Source organism: Vigna unguiculata, chromosome 11, assembly GCF_004118075.2.
Source record: "Vigna unguiculata cultivar IT97K-499-35 chromosome 11, ASM411807v1, whole genome shotgun sequence".
Lineage (NCBI taxonomy): Eukaryota > Viridiplantae > Streptophyta > Magnoliopsida > Fabales > Fabaceae > Vigna > Vigna unguiculata.
In genome coordinates, this window is record NC_040289.1 from 29,257,736 (window position 1) to 29,275,954 (window position 18,219).

The following is an 18,219-nucleotide window of genomic DNA, read 5'->3' on the forward strand; positions in this document are numbered from 1 at the left end:
CAACCAAAACAAAATGCTCAGTCCAAGTTCACAACATATGAAATCACAGCCAACTATTTCAATAAAAACACAATGAGAATTAGCTTTCATCGCATTAAAAAATGTTCTTAAGCTCATTGATGCTTCCCATAACTTCTACCCAAGAAACCCTATCTACAAATACCTAGAAGACCATATCAACTATCTAAGCACATGACTTGATTTTCCAACATGCATGGAGTCCATTTGAACGAGAATGGACAGCATGCAACCTAAGAAACTCAAGAGAACAGGAAACACATATTTGACTCTTTAGAAACAAGGACGAACAAAAACTTACTTTTTTTCTAGATTTTAATTGGTAAAATTTATAGAGTATGTCGCAATGATCGAAAAAACAACTTCTGATTATGAAGAGAATAAGATTTTATTGCATTTCAGATTTTCTAAAGTAACTGACTTTGAGTTTTTTTTAAAAGAAAAAAGGGATTTTACGATTAACAAAAAGATTTTATAACTGATGAGGTTTATCTCAACTAAAAAGAACTTAACTAATTTTAAGTTCAACCCCACGTATATTTATATAAAACCGAAGCAAAACTCTACTTGTGAATTTGACAATCCACAGGTTCACTTTTTCAACAATAATAAATTAAGTGAAGACAGCAGATGGTAATTGGTATTAAACTTATCAATAAATTTTATAAATCTAAAAGTGTGTATTAACATTATGTAACTCTTAACTCAGATAACACATATTTTCTAAAAGAGGAAGTAAGCTTTCCAAATTAAGATATAAACAACAGCAGAAAGCTTTCCGAACAATAACTAATATTTCAGTATAACACTAAAAATACAACTTTAATTTTCTGATTAATAACTTAACATTCAATTCCAAGCTCTGGAGCAAAATTTGGAAGAAGAATTTGTACTGAGAGTGTAGTTCAGGGTTCATCCTAACACAGTTGATCCCTGCTAAATAGAACAAGGATGATTAGAATTTAGAAAGCCCTGCACTATAACTTATAATCCATACAAAAGAATCAAATCAAAATTTTTTCACTCAAATACAACATATAGAGGAACAACAATGTTTATTAGTACATATTTTTTTGAAAGGTTTATTGCTATATCTTACATCTTCATTAAAGTAGCTATCAGAGGGAAATCTGAAACACTATACTAACCCAGGCTTATGCAGCCAAGAATTTCTTGATTCCTGCTTTTTGCTCATCACTGAGCCTAGTTGGAAACTTGATGTTAAACTTTATCCTCAAGTTTCCTTTCTTTGATGGATCTTTTGGAAGTGGCATGCCTTCTCTTGGGACAACTTCTTCATAACTGGGATGAATAACATTGCTGATTGGTATGGTTAAGTTTCTACCATCCAGGGTGGTGAGGTGCACTGTGTAACCAGTTAAGGCCTCTGCAAGGGAAATCTTCTGCGTTACAACAAGGTCATTTCCGTCACGGGTGAAGACACTGTGTGGCTTTTCGTCGATGATGAAGACGAGATCAGCCGGCGTCACGTTTGGCTGTTCATTTCCCTTTTCAGGGAAGGTGATCTTTGTTCCCTTCTTCCAACCAGGCTTCACATTAATGGTTAAGATCTCTTCCACCGGCATGGTTTTGCTGCACCACAACAGAAAGTTTAGTAATCGGATTAAGACATAATCAAGTTTAACAGGAAACTATCACAACAGAAAAGGGAACTGAAAGCACATTCTGATTAAATACATAAGAGTCATTTGATGATCAAAAGGAAAGGGAATAGAAGTTTAGTGTGCCTTGCCAAGTTTTACAAGAATAATCCTTGATGCCAATCATTAAGTTCTAAGGAAATTCATACCATAATGGAAATATTTTATACTGAGTAAAATTTCTATATCTAAGTTCCAAAATTAGTTGTTACATTACAATATGTAAAGGCCTAAGGGGCATTGCTAATAAGAATGTATAATGAAACAGTTTTTCAGAACAGGGTTTACACATAAATAAATCTTGTTGAGTTAGCATAACAAAATAACAACAGAATGACTATATAGAGGAGAAGTTCAGCAATTTGCAAACACCTTCTCACTTGTTAGATCATTAACCCTTATAATTTGAAGCTTAAAATCCCATAAACTCATTACTGGGGATAACATTCACCATCACCACTCATCTAATGCCTACAAATCACATACTAGCTGATGTAATTTTTATTTATTTAGATTCTAGAAATTAAAACCTACTACGTTCTGTATATACCCTTTGCAAACTAAAACATTGTTTCAATTCAATTATGCACCATCAGTAAACAATTCCAGAATGTCTAGAAACACAGATCAGAGGTTGTACACACTTTGCAGTGCAAAAAGGATATACTGCATGATGTTTCAAAGTACAAGTATCTTCTAATATTCAAGTAGCTATTAAATTAATTTTAGAAATTAGTCGTCAATTTTCTTATTTAAACACAGCTCAAATGGCAAAAAATAACAACAAACAGTTTATGCAGTAGACATCTTGTTAGCTAAACAACTTCCAGTATGGCTTGAACATGGCATTATCAAGCTCTGGTTCTCAACTGTAACAATTTCGGGTCAAGCACTTAAAATAACTGAAAATAGCATATAGCAGTCACGTTTTAGGATCAACTAGTTTCTCCTTAGGGATCAATATATGCTTTTACTAACCACCAAATTGAAGTTCTACCATTTCAATCATGCAAAAAATTGACATATCAGAGATCATACCACATTCAAGAAAACAAAAGCTAAGAAATCCGGAAGATCCTCAAACATAGTAGAAGAAATAGCCAGTTATTAACATGTACTCACCCACTGGCATCAGCAATTTCTCTAGAGATCTTCATCTTCTTTGTAGTTCCTCTATATATCTCCTCAAGAGTGCAAGGCAACTTGTTCTCAATCGGAGGAGCTTTCCGAGGAGCACCTTGACTCATATGTACAGCTCCATCTCCAAAAGATGCAAACATATCATCACCGAACATCCCACCAGGGAACCTTGATCTCATGCCCCCGCCACCTCCACCACCCCTTCCACCCATTCCTCCAAATGGGCTTGAGAAACCAAAAAATTCTGCAAAAATGTCATCTGCATTTCTTGGATTGAACCGAAACGATCCGGGCATATCTCCAGTGGAAAAGTATGTAGTTCCAGCACCACCAGCATCAGGAGGAGGAACCTGACCCTTCAGACCCTCTTCTCCATATTGATCATAAATAGCTTTCTTTTGAGGATCGCTAAGCACCTTCGACAATAACAACATAAACAAGGTAAGCATCAGCCTCCACATAGAAATCTCTTCGGTTAATTCCATTCTTTAGTCCTAAAAGCTTAAAATTTTGCAGTACCCTTATGGAAAAACCTTAGAAGCACAAGGAGGGAAAGAGAAATTAGCATCACCAGATGAAATATTTCATCTTGTTTCACTATTTCACTTCTAATTTCATGAAAAAAAAAAAACTAAAAAATTTGTTACAATTTGAATCATACTAGATTGAAAGCATAAACCAGAAGAAATATTTCATTGGGTTTCATTATTTCACTCCTAGTTCCACAAAAGGTTAAAAATTTTACAACACCCTTATGAAAACATACCTCATATGCTTCAGAAATCTGCTTAAACTTAGCTTCAGCTTCCTTTTTGTTGTTGGGATTTTTATCTGGGTGCCATTTCATAGCAAGTTTTCTGTAGGCCTTCTTCAAGTCATCGTCTTTGGCGTTCTTATCAACCTGCAAGATCTTGTAGTAATCCACACCCATTCTTGACCGTGAAGGTGCTTCTTCTACCCTCTTTCTCTTCAGTTTTGCGGTTGTTGCACAATCTTTCTGTTTAAGTTATGCTCTATCTCAGGGACAACTTCGAGAATTTGTACTTGGATTTTTAGGCGGAGGAGGATTATATGATGGAAGGATTTAAATCATTGGGCTGTTGAAGTTGGTGTTCTACAGGTGTAGTAGCATCTCGATCTTGGTGGAAGGTTCCAGAAACCTACATACTTTGGCTTGATTTTCTATTTCTAGGCTCTTTCGGAAAATGGTTGATTTTTGTATTCTAAGAAAATATTTAATCAATCTGACTTTTTTAGTATCTTTGAGAGAAATTAATATTATTTGTGAACAGTATTATTCTCTTGAAGAAATTAATATTATTTGTGAAAAGTATTTATCATGGAGAATGATTTTATAATATAAAAATTCCTTTTTTGTTATTTTCATTGATTTAATATTTATTTTTAAAAATAATTTCTGTTTAATTATTATTATAAAATAAAAAAGAGTTTATGTTGAAATGCATGTTGAGTGCTTTCAAATGTTGATTTATGTTTTAAGAAATTTAGTTGGTGACCATGGATAAGAATAAACCACCAAAGAGTAGGAGATGGTAAGGGTTTAGCTGCTCATATGTTTTATTATTTTTTTGTGATAAATTTTTTAAGACTAAAAGTATTTTTTTATTAGAAATGGTGTTGCTTGACATGAATAAAATTATTATAAATCACTAAAGGACAAACAAGTGCATCCCAAATGTTAAAAATATATATAAATGATTGTCTAAAAATAAAAATTAATTAATTGTATTGTTATTTTTTAAAATTAAGAGATTATTTAGTCATTTTTAATTAAAGAAATTGTATAGTTGTGTATTTTTTAAAATGATAAAAAAATAATAATTTAGTGACATAATTTTATATGATTATAGATTATAATAAACTAACTATAAAAAATTCTGTCTTGTTTATATAATGGTATAGTTTATATAATGGTATAGATAATTATTAAGATATTTTTATTTTTAATTATTTTATTTATCCTATTTATATGTATCTTAGTTGATACATTATAAATTATTATATTAATTCATATTTGAAAAGTTAAGGCTTTATTTAAAGCTAGAAAAATTATTTATGCTTTCTACTGAAAATACACATATATAGTATAATTATTTAGTTTAGGTAAATTTAAATATATGTATTTTAATTAAATTTGATGATTTTCAAAATCTGACTCCTAAAATCTTAAGTATGATTCAAAACTATTTTAGTGGTATCACTCAGCATACAAAATAATGTTCTGGGAAAAATTGTGATAAAATGTTTAGTTAAATAAGCATCACAAATGGAGTTGCTTTAAGAAATTTTAATTTAAGAGTAAAAATTAGGATGCTATCAACATTAAAAAAAGAAATTGTTTGTTTAAACTAAATATTTTTAAAAAATGTTGTAATACATGTGACAAGCAAGAACCACAAGTATAAGAAGAAAAATAACTCAATATAAATGTAAGAAAAAACAATTAAAATGTAAAAGTTCAAAATCATGAAATAACAAATAAATAAGAAATACAACATCATAAATAAATCAAACCAAAATAATTAAAAAATTATAAAAATTTCAAAATTAAAGTAAAACTAAGATAAAAAATCTACAAGATCACGTGTATGAATGAGGGAAAAAGAGAAGACAAAAGAAAAGAGAGGATCATAAGAAGAAAAAGTTTGGCTCCCAAAACCAAAATGAAGAAGTAAAGGACAAAGTTGGATTCCAAGTTGGAGAAGAAGAATAAGGACGAAAAACAGAAGACTTAAGTTTGTGTTTGGATAAAGGAATGTATTGTAATCACAAACAGATATATAAGTATGTTAGGTGTGTACTTTTGCATATTTGAGGGAGTTTGTTGTGACGGATTGGGAAGGATGGAGGGAGTGAACTATCCTCGCAATTTGATGAGATGTGTAAGGATATGTTGTTCAAGTTGTATGGAAAAACAAAAGTAACCTTTATATTCACATTGAAACCCAAAAATAATCTCATTTTGATTTGAATAAAAGTTGCAACCAAGAATGCAAATTTGTCCTTGTCAATATAAGATTCCTTGCATTGGATTTTGAGGAATCCAAACTTCTATTATTGATTTGCATGTGGTTGAACCGATGAGAATGACGCAATAGGTTGAACGTGGAATCGAATCCACAACCATAGAACCACGAAGTTGTTGTATTTGGAATCGATTGGGAGTTGCATGATTTGGGACAGTTGGGAGCTGTTGGGAGAGACACGATTTGCAATTGTTGGGAGCAGTTGGGAGTGGCATGAAAGAGGTAATGTGCTACAAATGTGATTTTTCGGAAAATTGAAGTAAGTGAAGTTGTTTCGAGAATGTGATGCAAATAAAATTTTTTTTCGTGAATTAGGAAAGGAGATACTCAAAAGGAGAATAGTAATTTTCGAAAAGAGAGAGAATGTACTTTAACAAAAAAAAATAAAGAGGAACACAAATATTAAAAACTAGGAAAAAGGTTTCACATTGAAAAAATAATCTATTGAAAAATAACATTTTTTATTGTCATATTTTTCAATAATAGTCTGACATTTAATGATACGAAATTTAAAAATACCATATTTTATGTGTAAAATATGAAGTTTTATAATATGGTATTATACTACAAAAAGTGACATTTTCAAATTTTCAAATAAACGTCATATTAAAAACGCCAAACATACACAATTTTTGTAGTGACTTACTTAACTTTATCAAAATGTATAACATGTAGAAAATTTGGACTATATTTTAGTGTTGTTTGCGCTAAAAAACCATGAACACAATCTTTTAAAATAATGAAATTTTTGTTTTGTATTAAAGAAATTGTTCTAGATATGTTGTTTTTTTAACTTTGTAGCTTTAACTTTTATAAGTTGATCCTTATTAATGACTTCAAAATAACAATTTTAACGTCGTTTGAATTTAACATTGAGATGACGTAACATTGAGATGACGTATGAATCGTATTTTTATGGATTCAGTTATGGATATTTTGTCAATGAATGTTTTCTGAAGTATTGTTCACACTTGATAGTGTGTGGCCTATTAAAAACGCCAAACATACACAATTTTTGTAGTGACTTACTTAACTTTATCAAAATGTATAACATGTAGAAAATTTGGACTATATTTTAGTGTTGTTTGCGCTAAAAAACCATGAAGACAATCTTTTAAAATAATGAAATTTTTGTTTTGTATTAAAGAAATTGTTCTAGATATGTTGTTTTTTTAACTTTGTAGCTTTAACTTTTATAAGTTGATCCTTATTAATGACTTCAAAATAACAATTTTAACGTCGTTTGAATTTAACATTGAGATGACGTAACATTGAGATGACGTATGAATCGTATTTTTATGGATTCAGTTATGGATATTTTGTCAATGAATGTTTTCTGAAGTATTGTTCACACTTGATATTGTGTGGCCTATAATTGTGTAATATTTGATTTGAAGACATACATAACAAATTTTTCATCTTGAACTCTTGTATAAGCAATCTATGCAAAATTATAAAAAGATATGTATTTTTCTTAAGACTACAGTTTAATAAATGTGGCTTAAACCTCCAAAGGCAACTTATACATAGTCATGGTCTAAACCATTATGAAAATAAAGTATAGGGTAAATTTGTGGTTGTTGTCATGATTTTAAGCAATGGTTTTAAAAAGTTTGTACTAAAAATCATTTTCTAGTATTACTAATGGCCATGACGACCTAGACAATTGGTTGAAAAATTGTTGTTTAAACTTTTAACCATGACTTTTATATTTTAGGTCACAATTTAATGTTGTTGGTGTAAGTGATATTTATTGTAGTGAGATGAATAAAAACATTAATATTTACAAATAATTCTTTTAAAAAGTTAAAAGTTTCTTCTTCAAGACATGCTCGTCCTAAAAATATTTATTAAAGTTGATGAATATAACATATTTACTATCACAAATATCTAACTCTATAGGATAAAATGTATCTAAAAAAGAATAAAGGAAAAAGTAGTACAATGCTGGCTTGATATTAATATGTTGTGTAGAAAGTGTAGTGAAGGAAGAAAAAAAACAAATTAAATTAATTTATTAAATTAAATATGTTTTAAGAAATGTAATTAAAGTTTGAAATTCTTATAAAAGACAATTAATTTGTTTGAAACACAGCATAAATACCATAAAATTATTGTTACAATATTAGGAAAATAATCATTATATTAATGTCATCTAGTTTGTATCTTTGATCATTTATTTAAAGTTACGTAATTGATCTTATTTTAAATTAAAATATTATTATGTATTTTAAATTAATTAATTTATATGAATAAATATTATTACATATCACAATCAAGTTTAAATAGAAAAATGAAAAAATTAGTTGTTTGGAATTCTTTATAAAAAATTATTGGAGTAAAGTTGGGTGTAATTTATTTAATAATTATGTGACCCTAGGACTCGTGTTTTACATTTTTCAATGTAAGAAAAAAAAATCATGTTATTTATTCTATTTCGCTTGTCCTAATATTAGGTGACCTTTAATAGAAGAATGTACATGTGTTTAATGATGTGCTATTTAGTGGACTGAAACAAGTATTTTTCATGAATTTACATGTGACTATTGCTAACACATAACATCCATGGATTCAAGTTCTTAGAGATAAATATGATTATGCTACAATGAGATTTTTCAAATTTACCAATGAACCATTTGTTAAAAAAGTATTAAAAGTAATTCAATACAACACATATTAAGGAAAATTAGGAGTATTCAATGTGATCACAACATAAATAGAGATAAAGCACATCATTGGAGTCAATACAAGAAGTAAGGCTAAGGAAAAAAAAATAAAGAAGGAATAAAAAAAAAAGTTGTTGACGGGTAGATGACAAAAACAAGGGTTTTGAGAAAAAAACTTAGATGGTATTTATTAAAACATAAAAATCTCTAATGTGAACATGAAACTCTTTTTGTTTTAAAATATCTTCAAATCCAAAATTATAAAAATAATTTTTTCAAAAATATTTTAAAAGGTCTCGACATATTTTTAAAATATTCTAGATAAAATTCTCTTAAAGAAACATTTTCTTTAAATTTTTCAAAAAGTTAAGCATAGAATAAAGTGGTTAAATGTCATAAACTAACTCAAACTATTAAAAACTATTAGTAGCTAGAGGTCATTAATGCATTTAACTACCTCATTGTTACATGAGTCAAGAGGAGTTGCAATTTTTCTTACCTTTACAAATGTAATTCTCAACCAAACCAAGCTACAAAGCCTTTGCATATTTTAGTTTGGTTCTTTTAAAACACCTTAGAAAGCTTTTTAAACATGTCTTCTCATTTTATATATAGAATGCTCTTCCATTATGTTCTTCAAACTTGAAAATTATGAATACAATTTGTTTTGTGAGATTGAGTGTCGAGAATTTGAATTTTTTTACTTGGATAATTATCTTTAAAGATTTTTTTTACTAGAAATTCAAGTATGAATTTAAGTCTTTTATTAAGTAGAAATGAGAAATTTTGGCAACATATATGCAAAGGAGTTGCAATTTTCCTTACCTTTACTTTACTATATGAAATTCTCAACCAAACCAAGTTACAAAGCCTTTGGATATTTTGTAATGGTTCTTTTTAACACCTTAGAAAGTGTTTTAAACATGCCTTCTCATTTTAGGTTAAATTATGCCTTTGGTCTCAATTTTTATAAGAAAATATCAATTTGGTCCCTTTATTTTTAGAAGTCTCAATTAGGTCCCTATTTTAAAAAGAATGGTATCAATCATACCCTTCCTGTTAAATTGGGTTTAATAGCGTTAATGAAACAATGACATGGCTTAGTTTGGTACGAATAAACAATGACTAGGCAAAGTAAAAAATAGTGATGTGGATTTAGTGTTGTTTAATAATTAAATTATTAAAAAAGGGACTATCCATGGGAAATATACACCTTGAAGGAGTTGCTTCGTGCAACAAACAATTTCCATCAAGATAACAAGATGGGAAATGGTGGATTTGGAAGTGTTTATTGGGGTTGAACAAGTAAAGGCGTTGAGGCAATTATATTCATACATATATAATATATTTCTTTAAAACTTTGAGTATTTGATTTGTTTCTGATAAACCTTAATTTGAGCTATGAGATATTTGTTTGCAATGTATTATAATGAATGAACTTTGCAGATTGTAGTGAAGTAGTTGAAGACGATGAGTGCAAAGGCGAAGATGGAGTTTGTAGTGGAAGTGGAAGTACTTGGAAGGCTGATGCATAAGAATTTGTTGGGGTTGCATGGATTCTATGCAGGTAGAGGTGGTGGACTGGCTCGAGGGTAGCATTGGGAGGAGAAGAAAAGAGATTCCAAATTTAAGTCACACAATGGAGATGATAAATATGAAGAAAACTATGGAGAGATTAGAAGAACATCAATGGAGCCGATGAAAACTTTCACCAAGCACCTCAATTTTCTTCCTATCTTCAATCCCCTTTTTCCTTGAATAAGAAAACCCAAACTTTCACCAAGCACCTCAATTTTCTTCCTATATTCAATCCCCTTTTTCCTTGAATAAGAAAACCCTAATATTGCAGCACAATTGTAACATCCCGGATATTATGAATTTTAATAAAATAAAGAAAAGTAAAATAATTATAAACATTCTTTGAATTCTCGCAAAAAGAGTTAAATCTAGCTCCCCAAGGTTTGAACCCATGACCATACTAATGCCAAGTCAAAGCTAAACCACCAAGCCAATTCACATACTTTTAAAATCATGTTATCACCCAACACGACCATGTACAATATTAAAATTAATAATAAATCAAACAACACATATTTGGCATACATAGGACTCAAACCCAAGTCCTCCCACACAACCAAAGTACTCTTAATCAGTTGAGCTAGTACTTTTCCACATCATATCCATCAGAATTTAATGTTATAAATACACTACTTACCTGCATTTATTAATTAATTAATTATTTAATTAATTAAATTATGCGGATCTTACAACAATCAAAATTCAATCTTTGTTCACTACAAAAACTCTCTTCGAAGACTTTTTTAATAATTTAATTATTAAACAACACTAACTCCACATCACTATTTTTCACTTTACCTAGTCATTATTTATAAGTACAAGAACTTTGCCTTGTCACTCTTCCCTTAACACCATTTAACCCAATTTAACAGAAAGGATACGATTGATACCATTTTTTAAAAATAGGAACCTAATTGAGACTTTTAAAAATAAAGGGACCAAATTGATATTTTCTTACAAAATTTGGGACCAAAGGCATAAAATAACCTCTCATTTTACATATAGAATGCTCTTCTATTATGTTTTTCGCATTTGAAAATTATGAAATAAAATTTGTTTTGCGAGTTGAGTGTTGAGAATTTGATTTTGTTTTTGGATTGGGTAATTATCTTCAAGATTTTTTTTCTACTAGGAATCCAAATGTCAATTTAAGTCTCTCATTAAGTAGAAATTAAAAGGTTGGGCAACATATAAGAAAAAAAATACTCACAAACTCATTCTTTTAAGGTTTTGGATTGGAGGTGATGTTATAGTCTCTCATATAGGTTTTCTCATTACTTATTGGTATTAAATTTCCTTGATGAATCTCTCCTAGAATGATCCAACTTCTTTAAATTGTAAATCATTGTTCAACTCATTTTTAGATAGATTTAAGGTGTTTCGTTGTTTCCTTTTTTTTTTTCTTATCATGTCCATTTTGAGTGTTCATTTTTACCTTTTATTTTCCCTGGTAAAACTATACATTTATGTTCTTGGTTGAGTTCTTAATTCAAATCCTTAAAAGAAATGATGAATTCTTTACATCATAAAGAGGACATCATCCTAATGCTACCAACCAAATTTTGGAAATCCATTTACAATGATTAGGTGAAAAGGAATATGGTAGCTTATTTGACAATAAGATGTTAAAATGAGTTAACCAGACTCACATGGGTAACTTATCATTGATTAAGTTATAAACGAGTCAACTCAACTTGACTCACTTTTTAGTGACGCTTGGTAGATTAAGAGGATTGACTTATTTAAGTATATTTTTGTAAAGCCCACTTTTGTTTTTAAAATTTTTTGGTCTGGTTTAATTAGAGAGCCCAAGGCCAGCCCACTTTTTTTCCGAAGTCCCCTTCAACTGCTCACTTACTTTCCATTTTGTCTCCTCAACCCAAAACAGCTCACTCTCTTTCTCCTCTTTCTGAAGTAGAAGCTGAGCTAGGGCATTTGTGAAACCCTCCTTCGAGCTAACGGAATGTCCTTTCCTCCACGTAAGTCGAACCCCAACTTCTATTGTTCTCCTTTTCCAACTTTATGGTGTTGGTTTAGTTTTAGGGTCTACCTTAGAGTCTCATTTTTCGTCAATTTGTGTTCATGCTTTTCAACTTCTTAGTCTGTTTTGGAGTTGCAGTGTTCCTCTCCATCTAGGGCTCTCTCCTTATCAAGAGTAGTAGCATTTTTCAAAGTAAGGGAAGCTAGGGTTTTTCACGTTTTTTAAGCATCTTACATGTTTTTGGTTCTATTTCATGTTTAAAATGTTGATTTGTTGTTTGTGATGGTATGAAAATGATTTTTATGTTGTATGGTTTGGCATTTCTTATGTTGCGTGTAGGAGCAGGAGAGAAATTGTTATTCTTGCCCAAGCAAGAATCCTCTAGCCTAAGCGAGAGTAGTAGAGAACTCCCAGTTGCTTCTGTGACTATGCATGTATAATGGAATATTGTGGATTGTGTTTGATGTGTTTAGCATGAGATGATAATGTTCTGAGATAATATGTGAATTACATGTGGGAATTTCATGGAGAAATCCCTTGAGTGATAAAATGGTGTGTGTGATGACTTAATAATTCAAGTAAGGTTGCATCCTAACACTATAATGAATTAGCTAGACTCACTTAGAGTAGACTAATTCGTGTGATGAGAGTAGTAGGAGGTCCTAGTCTTTGGCAGGATAATGGCCTTAGATGATCATGGACTAACCTTGTGTGTGGTAGGGTGAAACCCATTGGCAATGGCTATGCAAAGCAGTAGAGGCCACCACAAGTGCAAGCAAGCAATGAATTTGATTTCATTACACATATCCGGATAATTGAGTTAGAGGGTCTTTCATGGTTTGTTATCATATGTTGCTTGTGTTTAATAAATTGCTTGCTTATTTATATCTTAAAGTTATTTTTTCTAGCTTACCCTTTCTCTTTATGCATGTTTCTTGTTTGGTTTTCCTTTTTGCAATGATCACCTATATTGGTGTGAGCAGATGCGGAGACCCCTGGTGATCACCATGATGATGGAGATGCTACGGTGTAGTTTAGCTATGTTGGATCTTGATCATTGTTGAGCCTCTTTTGAAGAATTTTTTATTTGTAATTCCTTGCTCTGTTGAGCAATCCCTTTGCCAAATTGTTTTGCATTTTAAGACATGTTTATGGCATTGTTATGTGTCTTTGGTATTCCTTTTTCAATATAATTTGGGATAACTGTAATGGTAAATCCTTACATACTTTATGTCGCATGCTCTATTTTATTATAATATGTGATATTTTGTTTATTAGAATTTATCTATTAAATAGGATGTCACAATTTGGTTCTTTCAACTTATTTGACATATTTATGGTAGTACAATCAAATTAGATTTATTTCATCCACCTATCTATAGGATTACAATGATGGTGTTAATCTATTTTACTAAACATTAACTACAATTATGAAATGATATTATAAAGATAGTAAATAAAAATCAAAGTTTTAACTTATATAATTAAACAAACAAATAAATTAATCCAAATCATTTAAATACTATTGAACAACTTTATAGTCTTGAAAAGATTAAAGTGATAACCAATATAATTTAAAATAATTAATAGTTATAATGAAAAAACAATTAGAAATTATAAATAATTGTTGTTATGGGTTAGGTCATCTCGCCTTTATTCTGATTCAAATTTATTAAACTCGTAGGTTAACTAAACCAATTCAATTTGATCGATACTAAAAACAATCGATCCAACTTGACTATAACTTTTGGTGAAATGAATTAACTCGTAATATTTAAACTCATTTTAACACTCATCAGTTAATTTTGTGTGGGTGTACCCTAACCTTGTGTTTGGATGAAGCATTTCAACAATTTTAAGAAATTAAAATATATTGCGTTTGAAATTCTTGCAATTGAATTCCTTTCATTTTCTAAATAATCTATTTGGATAAAGTAATTGGAATACTTTACTTTCAATTTCTTGTTTGGATAAAATAATTGAATTTCTCATATGAGATAAATTTTCATTTTAATAATATTTATTTTAATATATAAAGTTTGAAATTAAATTTAACAAACATAATTGTCAACTTAAAATATTTAAATTCGGTCAAATTTCGATCGAGCTGACTCGACCAAATTCAGCCAAATTTTGGTCGACATAAACTTAGTCCAATTTGGCCAAATTTAGGTTAAAGCCAACTCGGTCACATTCAGCCAAATTTCAACTGGTGCTGACTCGACCAAATTTTTCCAAATTTCGATCACGGTCGGTCGGACCTGTTTGGATCGTCGGGCTGATCAGTCCCATTTGGGTCATCGGGCCGGTCAAACCCGTTAAGGTCGTTAACCCATCCCAAACTGTCTAGGTCATTAGCCCCCTAGCTCGTTTGGGTCATCGGGCACGCTAGACCTGTTTGGGTTGTCGGGTCCATTTGGGTCATCTAGCCCGCCTGGCCCGTCTGTGTCGTCAAGCCCGTTTTGGTAATCAGATCCGCCCGACCCGCCTTGATCGTCGTCCCGTTCAACCTGTCTTTGTTGTCGAGCCTACCTAGCCTTTCTAGATCGTCAGGCTGACTCGGTTCGTGTATGTCATCGGGCTAGCCTGACCCGTCTAGGTCATTTGGGTCGTCTTGGCCAAATTGACACCTCTAATCTTGAACAATGAGGAATTTAACAAATTTCTCAATTTCAATTTTCTTCCTTTTTGAGTGAATTTCAAATTCTACTATTTTAGTTATTTGGAATACCGTCTTAAAATTTCTCAATTTCAATTTCCTTCTAATTTCCTCATCCAAACAAGTCATTTTACTTAAAAGAAATTCAAATTCTCCAAATAAATAAATTAATCTTTTAAATTGTCTTATCCAAACACACCATAAGGGATAAAGTCGAAGGGTAGATCCTAAGCTTTAACATAAGTTCAAAGGCCCAAATGGCTTAATGATGAAACTTTGGACATCTTAACTATATTAGACGTGTCTTGTGATAAAAATGTTACACAAATCCACGTTGTGATAAAAATATTACACAAATCCATATCACGAAAGTAATTTTAAGATTGTGGAATTTTCATACCTAGTACATAATTGCTCGCACAGTGTACGGTGAATTACATCTAAAAGTAGCTTGTGAAAGGATTAGAGAGTCCATGTCACATATATCTATCACAAATGAACCTTTGAAGTGGATTAGAAGACAAACCTTAATGTTGTGTTTGAATGAGGTAATTTAGAAGGATAATTCATTTATTTGAAGAATTTGAAATTCTTTACCCTGAAATGACTTGTTTGGATAAAATGAATACAAAGAAATTCAAATTTAAGGAATTTTGGAAGGTATTTTAAATGAATAAAATAGAAGAATTTTAAATACCCTTAAAACTATAAGAAATTTGAAATTCGACTCATTTTCACTCCACTATCACTCCACTCATGAAGGTAAAGTCGAGACAATCAAGACCAAGGGTCGAGCCAAGTCGGCTCGACCCAGGCCGAAGTTTGAGCCAAGTCGAAGGTCAAGCTGAGTGACAATGCTCATTTTTTTACCTATTTTTATGTGTCTATTATCATGAATAAATCAACTCTTTCGTAGATTTTATCTTCTTTTATCCTCGAGTTTAATATGTTTTATATTTTAGTTATTTTTTGTTTGTTTTATCTCTAATCTCTTTGTTTAAGTGTGTGAAATAACCAAGTGATAACGTCCATTTTTACCTATTTTTGTGTGTCTACTATCATGAATAAATTAACTTTTTCCTAGCTTTTATATTGTTTTATCCTCAAGTTTAGTGTTTTTTGTATTTTAGTTGTATTGTGTATGTTTTACCTCTAATATCTTTTTTAAGTGTGTGAAATAAATAAGTAGGGAGCAATTCTAGTGGAGGAAAACAAGCAAGAACTCAAGGGATGTTGTTTTGGACAGGAAAAGATCAATTTCGAGCAAATACCTGCATCGGGTGCCACTAGGATGCCCAATGTTGTAAATACATATTGTATTCAAATTACCTAGGGCTGAGCGCCATCAACCTCGACACAGGTAGCATTGAGTGGTAAAAAAACGCCTAATTAATGCGAAAGAACTTGTGTTGAGCATCATTTTAATAGAGGCCATTGGTTTGTATTTTTACTAATAATGCCCAATGCCAATTAAGTCGAGTCAAGTGGACCTAGTCCGAAGGTAGAACTGATTCGGCCCAGGCTGAAGGTCTAGTCGAGTCAGTCAAAATTAAAGGTCGGACCGAGTTAGCCTGTACCGAAGGTTAGGCCTAGTCAACCCAGGTTGAATTTTCAAGAATTGATTGGACTTCCAGTCGAGACAAGTCGTCTTAGAACGAAAATCGAGCTAACTCAACTCGAGCTTAAGGATAGAGTCAAGTATATCTTAAAATAGAAACTAAATTATTTTATCAAAACAAAAAAATTAAAATCTAAGATATTTTAATTACTCAAGTCAAATAAACTATTTAAAAAATAAATAGATCTCAATTATAAATAATTCAAATATTATGTATTTTAATTCCATTCTTGAAAACACAAGTTAAAGTAAATTACACTTATTATTATATATGGGTTTTAATTGTAATCCTCGACCAATTTTAACTTTGTTTTTTGTACAATACGTTTTGCATGTTGAAGACCCGCATTTATAAATTTATTTAAATTCAAGAAAAAGATTTTTCATGCATGAAAGAAAATGAATGCACCAAATCAACGTAAGTTTTAAATGTATAGAAGCAGTTTCAATCTAATACTTTGTAAAAGTTTAACTCATGTTTATCAAATGTTGGTTATCTATAGTAATATTAGTATAATAATTCTAAACTAAATAAATTGGTTAAAAATCCTTTTCAAAATGTTTTTACTTTAAATATAAGCCTGTTCAAGAAAGAATGTTGCACATGATATTTTTGTATTGGTTCAATCTATGATATTTTTTATTGGTTCATTCTATGTAGGATTTCACTAAAAATAGTAGAGAAAATAGAAGTTTTTACTTTTCTTTAAACTCTTCCACGTGGATTTAAGAATTTTCTTTTCTTGTATAATTGTCAACCTTTTTATTTTTGTTCTGTCTAGGATTTATACTCATATTTGACTTAAACAACCATCAACTTTGGTACAAGAGATTTATTAGATAAGTTTATTGATAATCCTTTTTATATGATACCAATTAGCTATTTTATTTGTACTCAATCCCATACTTAAACTCATTTAGATTTGAGACTCTAAGAGTGCTCTTTAGAAATATCGATTCCTTTATTACAACTCCGTGATTCTTTCCCTTCCTTTCCCTTGTCTTCATATAAGGATTCTTTATAAAATTCATGTGCTTCAATCTAGCAATTTATGACAATTGGAACTCATTCAAACTAAAAAAAAGAAAAGAAAATATCATTGTATGACCTGCCCCTTCACAAAAGTTGTAGTTTGATTGACTTCCTCGTTGTTGTTTTTTTGTCCTACTAGCCCTTATTAATCAATTTCATTTTCTAACCATGCTTTTAATTTACATAAAATTTGTGTTCATGTTGCAATTTTTTTATATTGAAAATGCATTACCAATTTTATATACTTTTGATTTCCTTACTTGTGCTTTTGAATCAAGTCATATGCTTTTAACACATTTAAAAAGAATGTTAAAATATTTTTTTGTCTTAATTTTCATCAAGTTTTGTCAAATCAGTCCTAATTTTGTTTTTGTACTCAAATAGGTCCAAATTTTCATCAATTTTGTTCAATTTGGTCCTTTTTTTGTTAACATCATTTAAATCATTAACGACCATGAACAGTGACTGTCACATGTCACTTTGTGTTTTTTTTTATTGTACACGTGTCAACCTAGTAACGTATCACGTGGCAGAGTCAATGTTTTATGGTTTAATGATTGGGATGGTACCCACTTTGGTAGAGGTGTGTCAATCTGGTATCCACTTTTAAAAAGTGTCAATTGCATCCCATCTTTTGAAAAAGTGTTTCAATTAGGTCCCTATCAGATGGAGTTGACTAACGCCGTTAACGATGTGCCACGTGTTAGTCTGTGGTTTTTTTTATTTTTTTTTTAAATTTTTTAAATTTTTTTAAATTTTTTGAAAAAAAATATATGCCACGTGTCAGGTCCCTGTGTGTGGCACATGGCATTGTCAGT

General features: G+C 30.6%; 1 protein-coding gene across 1 annotated transcript; it reads right to left on the reverse strand.

The window, feature by feature from the left end:
• Positions 1-871: 871 nt before the first annotated feature.
• On the reverse strand, positions 872-3,998 carry LOC114169817 (dnaJ homolog subfamily B member 4-like). The gene is made up of 3 exons (XM_028055136.1): positions 3,586-3,998; positions 2,802-3,235; positions 872-1,611 (listed from the first exon to the last, which is right to left on the reverse strand). Exons 1-3 carry the CDS (start codon positions 3,748-3,750, stop codon positions 1,173-1,175), a joined length of 1,038 nt encoding a protein of 345 aa, XP_027910937.1. The 5' UTR covers positions 3,751-3,998; the 3' UTR covers positions 872-1,172.
• Positions 3,999-18,219: the final 14,221 nt, after the last annotated feature.